The sequence below is a fragment of the Ranitomeya imitator genome, chromosome 2, assembly GCF_032444005.1.
Source record: "Ranitomeya imitator isolate aRanImi1 chromosome 2, aRanImi1.pri, whole genome shotgun sequence".
Taxonomy (NCBI): Eukaryota; Metazoa; Chordata; class Amphibia; order Anura; family Dendrobatidae; genus Ranitomeya; species Ranitomeya imitator.
Window position 1 is genome coordinate 143,041,980 of NC_091283.1, and position 15,024 is coordinate 143,057,003.

Consider the following 15,024-nt stretch of genomic DNA (forward strand, 5'->3'; position numbering starts at 1 on the left):
CAGCAGCAGGGCCACACAGAAATTGCGTACAATAAGAGGTGAAGACCCCGGCAGGGTCAAAGTAACTCAGAGTTCCCATACAGACTCCGGTGACAGGACTGGTTGTAAATCCTTTTATGTTAAAGTAAACTGGTTAAACGTTTCAGTGCCTCAGTCTTTCATTTGGACAATAGCCATCTATCCAGGATCGAGATCGTCACCGCTGGGAGAACCTGCTGCTGATCAAGTAAGTGCCTGTCCCCTCATGATACCCCTTACACTGTGCATTGCCTGAGGCCACAGCACCGGGTCAAGCCACCCGTGACATCCCCCTCAAGAGACAGACTCCATTGGTCCGGTGCTGGGTATCCCGGTCTCCTGGGCGTCACATCAGCGAGACCAGGTGTAAAATGATTAGAGTAGTACTCTCATCAGCTGATACCTGTGAATGGTGGTAACTAGTGATGAGCGAACATACTCGTTACTCGAGAATTCCCGAGCACGCTCGGGGGTCCTACGAGTATTTTTTAGTGCTCGGTGATTTAGTTTTTATTGCCACAGCTGAATGATTTACATCTGTTAGCCAGCATAAGTACATGTGGGGGTTGCTAGGGAATCCCCACATGTACTTATGCTGGCTAGCAAATGTAAATCATTCAGCTTCGACAAAAACTAAATATCTGAGCACTAAAAAATACTCGGGAGGACACCAGAGCGTGCTCGGGAATTCTCGAGTGCTGGCTCCCATGCTATTATCTGTGTGAACTGCATCACTCAGATCGGCGGTAACAAACTTACCGCCGATCAGAGCAGGTGTTTCTCACGCTGTCATACAGGTGACAGCATGTGCAACGCCCGATGTTCAGGCACCCCATTCATTTGAATGAGGTCTGACGGACCCGAACATTCTTGGGTTCGCCCATCACTATACATGAATAAAAACATAGAGCATAAATGAATCAATCTCAAAATACACCATTGAAATGAGAAAAAAAAGTGAAATTAAAAATATAAAGTGCACCAACCAAAAGTAGAAAAAATGTTTTATTATATGAATTACAATGAATCTGTCACTAGAATGAACGTCCATAAGTTATCTATATGGTTAAGCGGTTCATATGAAGTTGAATAAAATAATTTGCATTTTTTTTGCATGAAATAAGTATTTGATACAATAGAAAAAAACTTTCACATGATTATTTTTTTTTGCAGGAGAAATTCCACACTATGTACTTAAACTTCATGAGTGTCAATAACAACGAGCAGGACTGTATATACAGTAGGGCACAGATAGGACACTCAGGCAACCACTTAGCGCAGGGGGGTTAATGTGTCGTTTCTAATGGCCCTAATCTCGATAAGCGAGCAGCATTTGTAAAGAATAAATAGCACAAGAAACAGTTAAAGTGCAAGTGATAAGGCTAATAACAAAAGGATTGTCCTCAGCAGGGTAGATCTGGTTAGGTAGTGTAGTATTATGATACGCATAACAGCAAAAACATCTGCCTTTTTGCCTGACCCCGTAGGTTGGCCACTCTAAAGTAGAAACACAATGTGGCGCCGCTGCTTGTGTGATGTCTGCCACTATATAAATATTCTAACAAATCACCTACTCCTTAAATAATACACTGCCACAAAAACGAATATAAAGTATGCGCAAGTGTGTACAAATGCCAGCATCTCATATCTAATGCTGCAAAAGTAATCAGAAGGTAAGACGTAATCACCCCTCAGTAAAGGAATACCTTACAGTGGGGGAAACAGGAGTGGACCAAAATTCCTCCTGACATGTGCACAAACCTCATCATCAACTACAACAAACATCTGACTGCTGTGCTTGCCAACAAGGGTTTTGCCACCAAGTATTAAGTCTTGTTTGCCAGAAGGATCAAATACTTATTTCTCACTGCAAAATGCAAATAAATTTATATAATTTATACAATGTGATTTTCTGGGTTTTATTTTTGATATCCTATATCTCAATGTTAAAATTAACCTACCCTTAAAATTATAGACAGTCCATGTCAGTGGGCAAACTTACAAAATCATCAAGGGATCAAATACTTATTTCCCCCATTGTATCTTTCAAGATCTGTAGCATCTTGCTCTGATGTGTTTCCCCTCACAATCTAGAGGTTCATCAGGGGGGTTCCCTAGTAGTGATGAGCAAATATATTCGTTACTCGAGATTTCTCGAGCACGCCCGGGTGTCCTCCGAGTATTTTTTAGTGCTCGGAGATTTCGTTTTCGTCGCCGCAGCTGAATGATTTACATCTGTTAGCCAGCTTGATTACATGTGGGGATTCCCTAACAACCAGACAACCCCCACAAGTACTTATGCTGGCTAACAGATGTAAATCATTCAGCTGGGGAGTTGAAAAAAAATATATCCGAGCACTAAAAAATACTCGGAGGACATCTGAGCGTGCTAGGGAAGTCTCGAGTAACGAGTATATTCGCTCATCACTATTCCCTAGCAGTAGATATATATGGGATGATGCTATTTGCGCGTTTCCACTTTTTTTCTTTCAAGAAAATGTGACATTTAATGTAATTTCTCTGACATTTTTCCCAGTGCAGTTTTAGTGAAGCTCCATTTAAACTTGGAAAAAAGTGACATTTAAAAATATGGCATAAATGAACACTTAAAACCCACTAAATTGGAAAACAAGGTAACGAGGACAGTTGCGGAGTACTAGCAGTCTAGGAGTTAAATTTCATATACGAATGGCAGCTCGCTCAGCGCCCTCTCTCCCTGTGGGTGCAGGCAAATATCTGGTGGATGAGGATTTACCACGTAGCGGCAGATGCTGCTTCTGCTGTGCAAAGTGAAGCTGTCAGCCTTTATTAAGATGCCGAGTGACAAGAGACAGGATGCGGTGTGTCAGCCGACATAGCAGTACGTGTTATGTACAAGTAAATGTGTAGACACGAGGCAGAAAGATAAAAATAAACTGCAAAAGTCACGGGTATATATTGGCCTCACTATAGTTTTACATATCTATCTAGGTGGTTTTCCTGCCATGTTGACATGGAGGAAGACAAAAGACCATATGAAGCAAAAGCCATTATTCCTAGTTTTGGGGGGAAAATCCTTTTCTTCATTAACATCTTATTTTTACACTCCTCATCATTGAAATTGCAGCATTAAGGGCAAGCCATAAGGTTATGCAAATCACGGTAGTAGCAGGTGTCTGTAAAATCTGCAAGGAATGAAGCTTTCAAGCACTTGTCTTCAATCCGTGGCTCATGGGAGAGGCATAAGAGCCAGATTGAAATCTATTTTTTTAAGCTCATAAAACCTCAAAAATCGGATCAAGTCTTCTGGAATGATTGCATGATGCCTCCTGTTCATCAACATGCCGGTTAACCCCACTTGTCAAAAACTGAGAGGGACACGATCATTGAAAAAAGGTACCTGAACAAACCAAGGAAGGCATTTGCAGAACATTGGGCTTCAGGCCAGATGTTCAGATGCAGGAATTTCACTGACCTCTTGCCATCGCTCACAAAGCCTATGATGGTGCAGAGCAAGACAACAATGGAGATCTATCCTTTTGAGATGAGTAGGTACGATTATAGTCATAGATTGGTCTAGTAGCCATATGGGCAACGCCATGAAGAGGCCTTCAAGAAGGAAAGTCACACTGGTTCTACTCATGGGATTATGGTGTGAGGTGGCATATTGTAGTTTCCGGACCACTCTAGCCTTTATTCTAGTTACGCTATCGGTTTGGAGTTACATGGATTTCTTGGTGGAACCAGTGGTAAGGCAATTTCTCCAAAGTGTCCCAGGAGCTGTTTTCAACACAATAATGATAGTCTGTATGTTCATCATGCCTGGTAAGCAGCCTGTATGGTTTAAACATCCTACCATGGCAGCATCTCGGACTAGTCTCCCATCGAGCACATCTGTGACAGCATTGGACACCAATTGTATAGGGAGCTGCCTGCACCAAATCTTGATGATTTGAGTGCATAATGGCATTCATTGTGGCAGAACATTCCTCAGACAACCATTAATAACCTTACTCATGTCAAAGTGTGTAAGTGTATGTATTTCTGTGTGTGGTGTATATATTCGATAGTGCATTAATAGTTGGTAGAACCATCCTGGTTTAATGCTCCTTTGATGCATTCCATGAGCTTGCATTGGTTAGCACACTGGTTACTATGGCTGAGCTTACAAGTTCTTTTAAATGTCAACTTTATCGAAGAATTGCTTTTCTTAAGATATGTACACTCTTTCAGCAGCAAATCTGCAAGCAAGTCCGCAGGAGCAGATCTTCACCAAGTCTTTCTTATAATTTCTCCACTAATGATGAGTGAATGTGCTCAGATAACGTGTTATCCGAGCATGCTCAGGTATTATCCGACTATCTTGGACGTGCTTGGATAATATATTCGAGTCCCTGCGGCTGCATGTTTTGAGACGGTAGACAGACGCAACACATCTGGGGATTGCCTAACAAACAGACAATCCCTGCATGTGTTTGGCTGTCTATCGCCGCAAAACATGCAGCCGCCGGGATTCAAATATATTATCCGAGCAGGAGACTGTTGGAGCATCCGCACTGTGTCGGCTGGGACTGTTCAGATATAAGTAGTGCTTACTTTGCCATATTATAACAGTCGCAGCTGTTTTTCCCCATCATTTGGACGAGCCTTTACAAAACACATTTCTAAATTTTGCCAAGTTCACAGCTTCGCACCCGTTTTGAGCTTCAATGCTCTATTCTATGCTGTTAGAGGAACAAAGAAACGGAACTCATTAGGAAAAAAGGGTCTTCTGCAAAATAAAGCAGAAAGGTCCAAGTGACTGTGACATGGTCTGCCTAGTTTCAGCTTTGCGCCGCAGTATTTTTCCCAACCAATCCTTGCTTTGAAGCACTACAATAATGGATGGCCACAAAGGGACGCTATACAACAATAAAGAAAATACAAACTTTTTATTTAAAAGGAACACAATCAATAAAATCTATGTGAAAGAGAAAAAACAAGACTTTTTTTGTTTTTAATTTTCAAACATTAAATAATTCCTTAATCCCTCAAAAAAAATAGAGAGAACGCTTCAGGCTAAACATTTTTGGCCCATTTTGTGCTTTATATGGATTAGAGCCTCTGCTATCAGGGGTGGCATACTCTACAGAGACATGCTAAAGGTGGCTATACTTCAAGAAAGCAATATGTGATGGCTGGCAAGTCATTCTTCCGCACTTTACATTAGTTTGTCTTATTTATTTGAACTGGTTGTCAATCAGCGTTCCTTTCATTTTTGCCTTCTTCGCTTCTAATTCAGCCTGGGGGGAAAAAAAAACACCAGTAAATAAATAAGTATAAAATGAACCTTGAACCAAACGTCTGGCGATCTTAAAGCCCCTGAGGCATCGCAGGAGTGAAACATATGGCACCTGTGCACAGAAACAGCATACATTATCACCATTACATGACTCTTAATGAATGGCTAGATGCTAATGAAGGGCGGGACAGCACTCAGAAGACGGGCCAAATTAAAGTGAGATGTGGCAACTGGCTAGGTTTACAGTATCAGGGGTACCAAGAAGGATGATCACAGGGGACAATTTGTGTGCAGTGGCAGATGAAGGATTAAAAACCTTCTGCTTTTATCTTTAAGTCAAGGGTTTTTTTTTTAAACAAAAATATTACATTAACCATTTCAGAATTAGAGCCCATTGAGTCGTCTGTGCAAATCGGTCCGGGATCAGACTGCAATGCACGGACTTTATTCAGCCATGTCATAGCAACGTTTCGACCAGCACCTGGTCTTTATCATGCTTGATAAAGACCAGGTGCTGGTCGAAACGTTGCTATGACATGGCTGAATAAAGCTTATTTTTTCAAGATTTCTACACCTGGATGGAGCGCTGTTCATTTTATACTTGTTGATTTGGCTATATCTGGGACGGTTCCCTGGATGTCGAACGGGCGCCCCAATGCTGTGAGTGCTGTCAGTTTTCGCTTTTTCTATTTGCAATGCACGGACTGGCACTGACTCTCCTGACCTGAGCGTGATAGCCTCATAGAAAAACGGTATATGAAGTGGTCATGCTTCTTTTCGGAGAGCCGCAGCCACTCTTGGCTTTATCTGTCCGTAGACACTTGTTACAGAACTGGTCAAGACTTTGGCAGCTTTCCAGTCAGACAGACCTTTCTTCGTTCGTATCACATAAATATTCAGAAAGAAGTCTTAATTGTGGACTTGAGAACACTCAAGGAGTTCAGTGTACCATCATCAAATGTTGGAAAGGGGTTTTCTTTGCCAAGAAAAGAATTCTGGCATCATTCTCCTTAGTTGTCCGACATGGGCTTCTAGGTCTTAGGTGTTACTGAACTCACCGGTTTCTTCTTTATTTATTTTTTTTAATGTATCCGATTGCCGATTTTCCCTCTCCTAAAGTTTCTGCTATTTCTCCCATAGACTGGTCGTTTTGCACACTGCATTTTTTTCAGTGTTTTTCCAACTTCATTATACCTCAGTTTGTGTTTTTTTTGTTTTGTGATGCTTTTTCTTTACGTATGGTTCATTTTTTTAGTGTGTGACAAATAATCTTTCAAAGCACAGCACGGTCTAGAGTTTTCTTCATGTATTTTCCCGCATGTATCGTGAATGTTAACAAAAATGCTATCCAAAAACACAAAAAGGCATCATTTTAATGTGCTTTTTATAAGGCAACAGAAATCCACCACTAAGTTTATAAATGAAGCCAATGTCATGAAATACTGGGATACATTTCAAAAACCTGACCTGCACATCCAAACATAGACTGAGTGTGAACAGGTGCTGAACCCAGAGTCGCCAACTCGTATATAGTTAAATAAATAGGGCAGCACACTGCAGCGCCAAAACATGCAAACTTGAAAAAACGAAATTTGAACTGCATTACTGCACTAGAAATATGAAAAATGAGAGCTTTTAGCGCACAAAAATGGCCAATATTATGTGTACCTCGTAGCCACGTTAAGGCATCTCTCTTATACGAGGTCCTACGCTTGACCTACCTCACTGAGAATAAACGTCTCCATCTGAATGGGTACATGTAAAAACCTCTTCTTGGACTCAAATTCTCTCTCTATGTGGAGGGGTATTGGACCTACTATAATTAAAACACCTGAAGCTAGGAGGCGGGGAGTGCACGATCAGAAGGCTAGAGAATACATTTCAAAAACCTGACCTGCACATCCAAACATAGACTGAGTGTGAACAGGTGCTGAACCCAGAGTCGCCAACTCGTATATAGTTACGAGGTACACATAAAATTGGCCATTTTTGTGCGCTAAAAGCTCTCATTTTTCATATTTCTAGTGCAGTAATGCAGTTCAAATTTCGTTTTTTCAAGTTTGCATGTTTTGGCGCTGCAGTGTGCTGCCCTATTTATTTAACTATATACGAGTTGGCGACTCTGGGTTCAGCACCTGTTCACACTCAGTCTATGTTTGGATGTGCAGGTCAGGTTTTTGAAATGTATTCTCTAGCCTTCTGATCGTGCACTCCCCGCCTCCTAGCTTCAGGTGTTTTAATTATAGTAGGTCCAATACCCCTCCACATAGAGAGAGAATTTGAGTCCAAGAAGAGGTTTTTACATGTACCCATTCAGATGGAGACGTTTATTCTCAGTGAGGTAGGTCAAGCGTAGGACCTCGTATAAGAGAGATGCCTTAACGTGGCTACGAGGTACACATAAAAATGGCCATTTTTGTGCGCTAAAAGCTCTCATTTTTCATATTTCTAGTGCAGTAATGCAGTTCAAATTTCGTTTTTTCAAGTTTGCATGTTTTGGCGCTGCAGTGTGCTGCCCTATTTATTTAACTATATACGAGTTGGCGACTCTGGGTTCAGCACCTGTTCACACTCAGTCTATGTTTGGATGTGCAGGTCAGGTTTTTGAAATGTATTCTCTAGCCTTCTGATCGTGCACTCCCCGCCTCCTAGCTTCAGGTGTTTTAATTATAGTAGGTCCAATACCCCTCCACATAGAGAGAGAATTTGAGTCCAAGAAGAGGTTTTTACATGTACCCATTCAGATGGAGACGTTTATTCTCAGTGAGGTAGGTCAAGCGTAGGACCTCGTATAAGAGAGATGCCTTAACGTGGCTACGAGGTACACATAAAATTGGCCATTTTTGTGCGCTAAAAGCTCTCATTTTTCATATTTCTAGTGCAGTAATGCAGTTCAAATTTCGTTTTTTCAAGTTTGCATGTTTTGGCGCTGCAGTGTGCTGCCCTATTTATTTAACTAATGAAATACTGGGATGACTGGCCACACCAGACCATGAAACCTTTTATAGGCAATTTTCCAGTAACTTTTGAGCCTGTGAAAATTATGGTACAATGTACATAACTGCTGCAATTCTTAAATGACTAGTACAATATATGTTTGTACAAAAGTTGGAACTGAAGCTGAAAGTCCATCTTTCAAAATAATAAAAAAAAAAAAAATTCACCCTTCCAAGGTCGGTCACAGAGTCTCCACTCACATCGCCAATCAGTGAGCTCTATAGCTCGTGCTAGCTATTCAGGCAGAGTTCCTGAGCGCACTAATTAGCTGCAGCGCTGTTCACGTGACATTACCACTGCAGACAATGAAAGACACTGGGAGCAGAGGTGTAGACTCAGCGCGGAGCCCGCGAAAGGTGAATAAAGCAAAAGCTGTCTTTTTAAGACAAGTTGTGCTTGGGGACACAGGCATTCTGGAAGTGGAAAGCCCCTTTAATGGCTTTATTTCAAATGTGACTATTCATATACACCTGGACGTACAAGTATATATAATAAATTATATGTTCTCCAAATTGTGATTGCATTGCATCAATATTAAAAACGGCTTTTTCAGGTTAAAGGGTTATTTTCAAGATGGTAAACTAGCCCCTGTAAACACTATTGCTGGTGGTCTGACTGCAGGTCCAAAAGAGCAAGGTTCTATAGTTATATCTTGAAAGGAGACGTGATGTGAACATCCCACCTTCGCTTCGTTCACGGTCATTCAATTGCAGTGCTTTTCAAACTGTGAAGCCTGCATAACCAATAAGGCGCCACCCAGCTGCTGGTGAGGCGCCACCCAGCTGCTGGTGAGGCATGCTCACAGAAGTGATTATAAGTAGCACAGTCCTTCTTTGGCTTCAGTATGCTGAAGTTAGGTAACATGATTGCCTCGCTTTGTACTTATTTTCTTGTCATACAGAGACAATTAAAATACAATTTGTGAGATATTTTTAGATTTTCTGTTGACTTCCACTATAATTTCTTTAGAGCTTGTGGAAATGGACATTACATTTTTGTGGAAAAAGTTTGAGAACCCGTTATCTATGAAACTGGAAGAAATGGCCAAGCACTGTACTCCTTCTCTGGCAGCACCATAGACAATAAAGGTAAGGTCACACATAATTGGTTGGCATAGTTGGAGAAATGTCCAGATTGTGAGTCAAAATAAATGGTCAGTATACTAAAGTCACAGATCTTCCACGCCAGCTCTAAGCACCAGTTCACATTGACTACATACCAGTTCCTGTAGTCTTCTCTTGCTCATGCCTTTTCTCTCCAATTGCTTCTCAATCACTTTAGCATTCTGGGCATAGGAGTCGGCCACCTCTCTCTGTAAAAAGCAGGGAAATACTGTAATCTAGCAATCATGTAATAAAATTAGACTTTAAAATGTTTTTTTTCCCAAAATGTCCGATAGACAAGGCGCAGTGTGGATTGTGCAAAAGGTGGTACGGTAATACACCTACCGCCTCTATCTCCTCCTCTTCTTCATCAATGGTGGAAACAGTAACAGAGCTAAACTTGCCCATGTCTTTGGTGCGTTTGGTCATCATCACCTAAGAATGAAAGGGAACACTATTAGTAGCAGGTAAGTGATGTAACACTTGCATAAAGCGGTCACAGCAAAACTGACCATAACAACAACCTCTTCCTTCCTCTCCACCTTATACAAGACCATGTTTTGGCCCCATGTATCTCCTCATCCACAGGAATATTTAAGTTGAGACTTTAAAGAAGCAAAGAAAACCTTCTTGGAAAAAAAAGAAATAATGTTCCTTATCACTCCAAACCTACACTGCTCTGGTGGTCTCTACCGGGACTGGAAGTGATAAACTCCCAACCGTCTGCCATGTGTAGCTTTGCAGGCGATTAGTCATCTCCGTAGTCAGGTCACTGCCAGATAGACCTTCATCACGTCTGTTCCTGATAGACACCACTACTATGGTGGGGGATTGGAGGGGTACGTAAAAGTTATTCGTTACCAGTTACTAGGTTTTAGAAGGATATCTTTGCTCTGGACAATGTTGAAAACTCCTGGAGGAACCCCTTTCATTATCATAATAGCGTAGATGACATACCTTTTTAGGTGGATCAGGTTTTTGGGTATAGATGTTGGTTTTGCCGAAACCTTGTCCAAACTTGACCAGAGCTCCATTGAAAATAAAGGTTGCGGGGGCATTCTTAGGCTGGTGCTGGTAGAATAGAGGAAGGCTGCACCTGTGGATGAGCACAAGCACATGGTCAAGTACAAAACTGTTCCTGTACTTTTACTAGAAATGTGCATGGTGCAGGGGAACAGCAGGGTCTGACAATGAAGCATGAAGTACTCAATCGCACAAAGCGTGTAGACATTAAGGTGGGAAGTTGTGGTTTGCAGGGCAGGGTAGGCTTTAGAGCTGGAGAACCATTGGTTGCACGATTCTTAAATTAATCTTGTTTATAAGGGATATTTAATTTATTTTTGTTTTATTACTGGAGACGAGGGATTCAGTGGAATGGGCATTAGGCGAGTATAACTGTCTGTTATTACATTAAAAAAAAGAAAAGTGTGTTTTGTTCTTATTTCAAATAAAATACTTTATTCTGGCTGTGTTTTTATTTACCATATAACTATAGGACTAGTATTGGATAGGTGTCTTATAGATGCTTCTCCTTTACTAATCCATGGGATTGATGTCACCAGACAATACAAAGGTGACATCAACCTCACCAATATGAACCCCACTTACCACCGCTACAGGGTAAGTGGGAAGAGCTGGGCAAAGTGCCAGAATTGTTGCATCTAATAGATGTGACTTTTCTGGGCTGCTGGGGGCTCCTATTTTTAGGCTGGGGGAGGGGCAATATCCATGGCCCCTTACCAGCCTGAGAATACCAGCCCCCAGCTGTCTACTTTAGCTAGGCTGGTTGTGAAAAATGGGTGGACCCCACGCTGTTTTTTAAATTTAAATAATAAAAAAATTTAAAAAACTGGGCCCCGTAAATATGTTGACACTGGAGATGTTATATAAGATAATTAGCCATCAGATAAATGAGCCCCTAATGTATGTGCCAGTAGTCAATATGCAGTAGTTTTCACAAGCTATCGGGGCAGTACAACTCGTGAGCAGTGCGTAGCCTGCCCTCCACCACCTGCTGACTGGAGAGTCATGGTGCCATGTCATTTTTACCACACAATTAATGCTGTAAATAGCAGAACAGCGTTTTTTTACAATTTTATCTTAGTTGGAAATTTTTTTCCTGGTTAGTCAGTTCATTGCATGGTAAAATGAATGATTCAAACCTACAACTATATGTAGACGGAAAAAGAGAAAAAAAAAAAAAAAAAAAGTTATAGCTCTTGCAAAAAGTGGACGAATAAAAAAAAAAAACACTCGGTTGTGAAGGAGTTAAGTGGAACAACAGACGGCATTGATATCACTTCAAATGGCGAGGTTTGTTTATTGGGTAAATATGAATATTTATAAATCTGGATTAACACATTATCGTCTGCTTACTTGCCGCATTTCTTCCGATACTGCCGCTCAATGCCATCTGGTCTGCAAGAAAATGAAAATAAACATGAGAATAATGTAAATTCATTAAACCTGACATACTGAACCATGTCTAAAATTAATGTGCGGGTCCTTTAATATTTGATGGGTGAACACTTTTTTGGGGAGGGGCGGCGAACACTTCAGCATACTGTTCTATTTTATTTCTTTCATCAAAAAGGAGGACACCTCAGTGGAAGACTTATTGATGTGAATGGTAACTGAAAGCTAGCCTATCTGGTGCAATGCCAAAGAAAATCTACTGCAAAAAAAGTTGCAGAAAACGGTAAAGCTGGGCTATGATATAAAGGTGTCAGATGGCTGCGCATCTCAGCTTACTCCATGTGGAGCTGCAGATCAGCCAAGCGTATCCATGTTGAGCCCGGGGTACGTAAAAAAATGCTTCCAATGGGCACCTAAATATTAGAACTGGAGCAACACCTAGAGGTGGATAGGTGACCAGGTCTGATGAATAAAGACATGGCACCAGAAGCACTATGGGATAGAGACAAGCTGATGGAGGCAGTATGATGCCTGCTGGGAAATTCTTGGTACTGGTCATTGGGCCATAAAACATTGTTGCGTATCAAGAGTCTTCTGGGAAAAAAAAGCCCAGTTCATGGAGTCCTCATTCCACAACTTACAGAACTTAGAGGGAGGGTCTGAAGTAAAGGAGAGGGGCCTAAAATGGTCCCTAGAACTGGGACCCTAACTATTCCTAACCCAGGGGTACTCTTGATGGTAGAAAGGCCTGAGTTTCCGACCTTACTATGTCCCTGTTAAACCCTAAGTTGTCCCCTCCTTCACCCCATGAGCCATGGGACAGAAATGTAAGGGAAACCAGACAAAGACAGAAACCCACCATCATACAAAAACACTCACCAAAAAGAGAGGAAGATATGGAAAGGGAGGAATAAACAATCTAAATAGGAATAAGGACAAGGAGATAAACACTCCAGACTACAGCACGCAGAACACTTCAACTAGTACTCCCAACTACTCAACTCACTTTCCAAGAATAAGAATCTTTCACCGGCAAGGAAGAAACACCCAGAGCTTGAATATATAGGGAGAGTAAATGATTTTAGCATCTGCAGCTGGGAGCAACAAGCCTGTATGTTTCTAGCCAGCAAGGAAAAGGTCCTTAACCTTTTCAGCACTGATGGAAAGGAAATCCATTTAAAATAGGACATGAAGCACACAGTCTCTAAAGAGGACCTGCGATTTATTTCTAGGTACCACAGATATTTCTTGTGGAGCTCATGTCATGATGGGTCAGAGAAGATTTACTGGTAACTGAAGACCCAAGTACTATTTTTTTTATGTTATTGCTGATTGGTGCATATACATATGATTCATGAAAGCTGAGGGATCTGAGTATGAGGACATAACCCTCTAAGAGCAAATGTGGTTGATCCAGACACTGACATATAATTAGTACCTGTAAATCCAGTATATTAGTAATATATCTCTATTACTCTTTTTGGCTAGCTGCCATTAAAGGATCTTACTCACAGCTAGTTTTATTACCCAGGAGAGCCTGCTTCATTAACTCATGATCATCCAAATCGTCTAAATAACATGTACATGTCATTCTAACATTGATTATCATATGTTAATGAGCACAGAAGCACCTTCACCACAGGACACCATTGTGTTGTGTTTACATGTAGTTTCTGCCTTGAGAGAAATGCCACTCAGTAACAATCATCTACAGAAGCACGTGGTCAACTTCTAGGTAGTAACAGATTATTCCTTATACAATGCAAACTGGAAGTGCATCGAACGATCTGCATTTAATAGGAAAGATATTGGATATCACATTTGTCAATGATATGGCCATCAAAAGTGGGACTGTATTTCAGAGAGTAGACCTGACCAACATAGCAAAAAGCCCAGAATGTGGTGAGAGAAGAACGGATTCTCTCAAAGGGGTTGTGCTAAATACAACAAATGTAATCTATCCACAGACCTGGAGATAAATATTTGATTGTTGGGTCCCTACTAGTGATGAGCGAGTATACTGGTTGCTCTGGTTTTCCCGAGCATCCGAGTATTTGCGAGTGCTCGGAGATTTAGTTTTTGTCGACACAGCTGCATGATTTACGGCTGCTAGACAGACTGAGTACATGTGGGGGTTGCCTGGTTGCTAGGGAATCCCCACATGTATTCAGGCTAAATCGTGCAGCTGCATGGACAAAAACTAAATCTCCGAGCACGCCAAAATACTCAGAGACCACCCAAGCGTGCTCGGGAAATCACGAGCAACGAGTATACTCGCTCATCACTAGTTCCTACCGATAAGAAAAACCCAAGGTCCCAAACTCCTGTGTGTGAACAGAGATACTGAGCATGTGCAGCCACTGCACCATTCACTATATATGAGAGTGGTTGCCATAAGTGCTCCCTAATGCTCCACTCACCCAGGGGACTTTGGGATCCCCATTCTCAGGATAGTAAAGGTTCATACACATCATCTATTCTGTGAATATGTAATAAATGCTGTTTATGAGGCAACCAAACTATTCTATGCAGATAAGTTTGAGATTTTGGCCTTTACCCCAAGTCATGTGACAAGGCTCGTTAGAGTCGATATTGACTTTTAGGACTTCTACTTCCTATAGGTGGCACTAGAGTTCTAGTTCTCTTCCTCTCTGCAGAGACACTTTTGTGACATGTCATTTTTCTCATACTGGCTCTCATTGGTTTTAGGAATCGTGTCTTTGGCGGTCACTATTAGAAGAGACACTTAACACTGAAGAAGTTCCACAATATATACCGTATTTGCATATTTTGGCATACTGTTGAAAATCTATCCAACCCCGACATTCGAGCTCTGTCAACATTGGAATATCGGGTTAACATTTTACATGATCAAATTGATTATAAGGGGTCTCATCAGGTTTCTCTTTTGTTTTCACCAGATACAATTGTTCAGGATTTACCATACCACTATTCGGAACAGTCAGTGTGAACACAGAAGGAACAGTTTTGATTATATGGCACTTAGATGGAAAGGTGTGGATGTCTATAACAGGAAAATACACCACTGACCCCCTATAAAGATAAGCTATATGGACAAGAAGTATTGGGCATACTCACCTTACAGTGCCCCCACGGATCCAGTCCCGAAAGCAGTGTCTGCCCCATTCTGAAGTCACCGCACCTCCACAGCCTCAGCTGGCTGCAGCAGTCATCGGAGTGATATCTGGTGACACACCATTCTAGTGCCAT

At 41.4% G+C, this 15,024-nt stretch overlaps 1 protein-coding gene across 1 annotated transcript in view; it reads right to left on the reverse strand.

Moving 5' to 3' along the window:
- Positions 1 to 4,911: 4,911 nt before the first annotated feature.
- Positions 4,912 to 15,024, reverse strand: part of STEEP1 (STING1 ER exit protein 1) — a 39,260-nt gene continuing 29,147 nt past the window's right edge. Inside the window, exons 3-7 of the mRNA XM_069747333.1 lie at positions 11,755 to 11,796; positions 10,336 to 10,474; positions 9,724 to 9,813; positions 9,495 to 9,587; positions 4,912 to 5,279 (exon numbers count right to left, since the gene is read on the reverse strand). Coding sequence (XP_069603434.1) covers positions 5,217 to 5,279; positions 9,495 to 9,587; positions 9,724 to 9,813; positions 10,336 to 10,474; positions 11,755 to 11,796 — 427 coding nt within the window. The 3' untranslated portion in view covers positions 4,912 to 5,216. The remainder of the gene's footprint in view (positions 5,280 to 9,494; positions 9,588 to 9,723; positions 9,814 to 10,335; positions 10,475 to 11,754; positions 11,797 to 15,024) is intronic.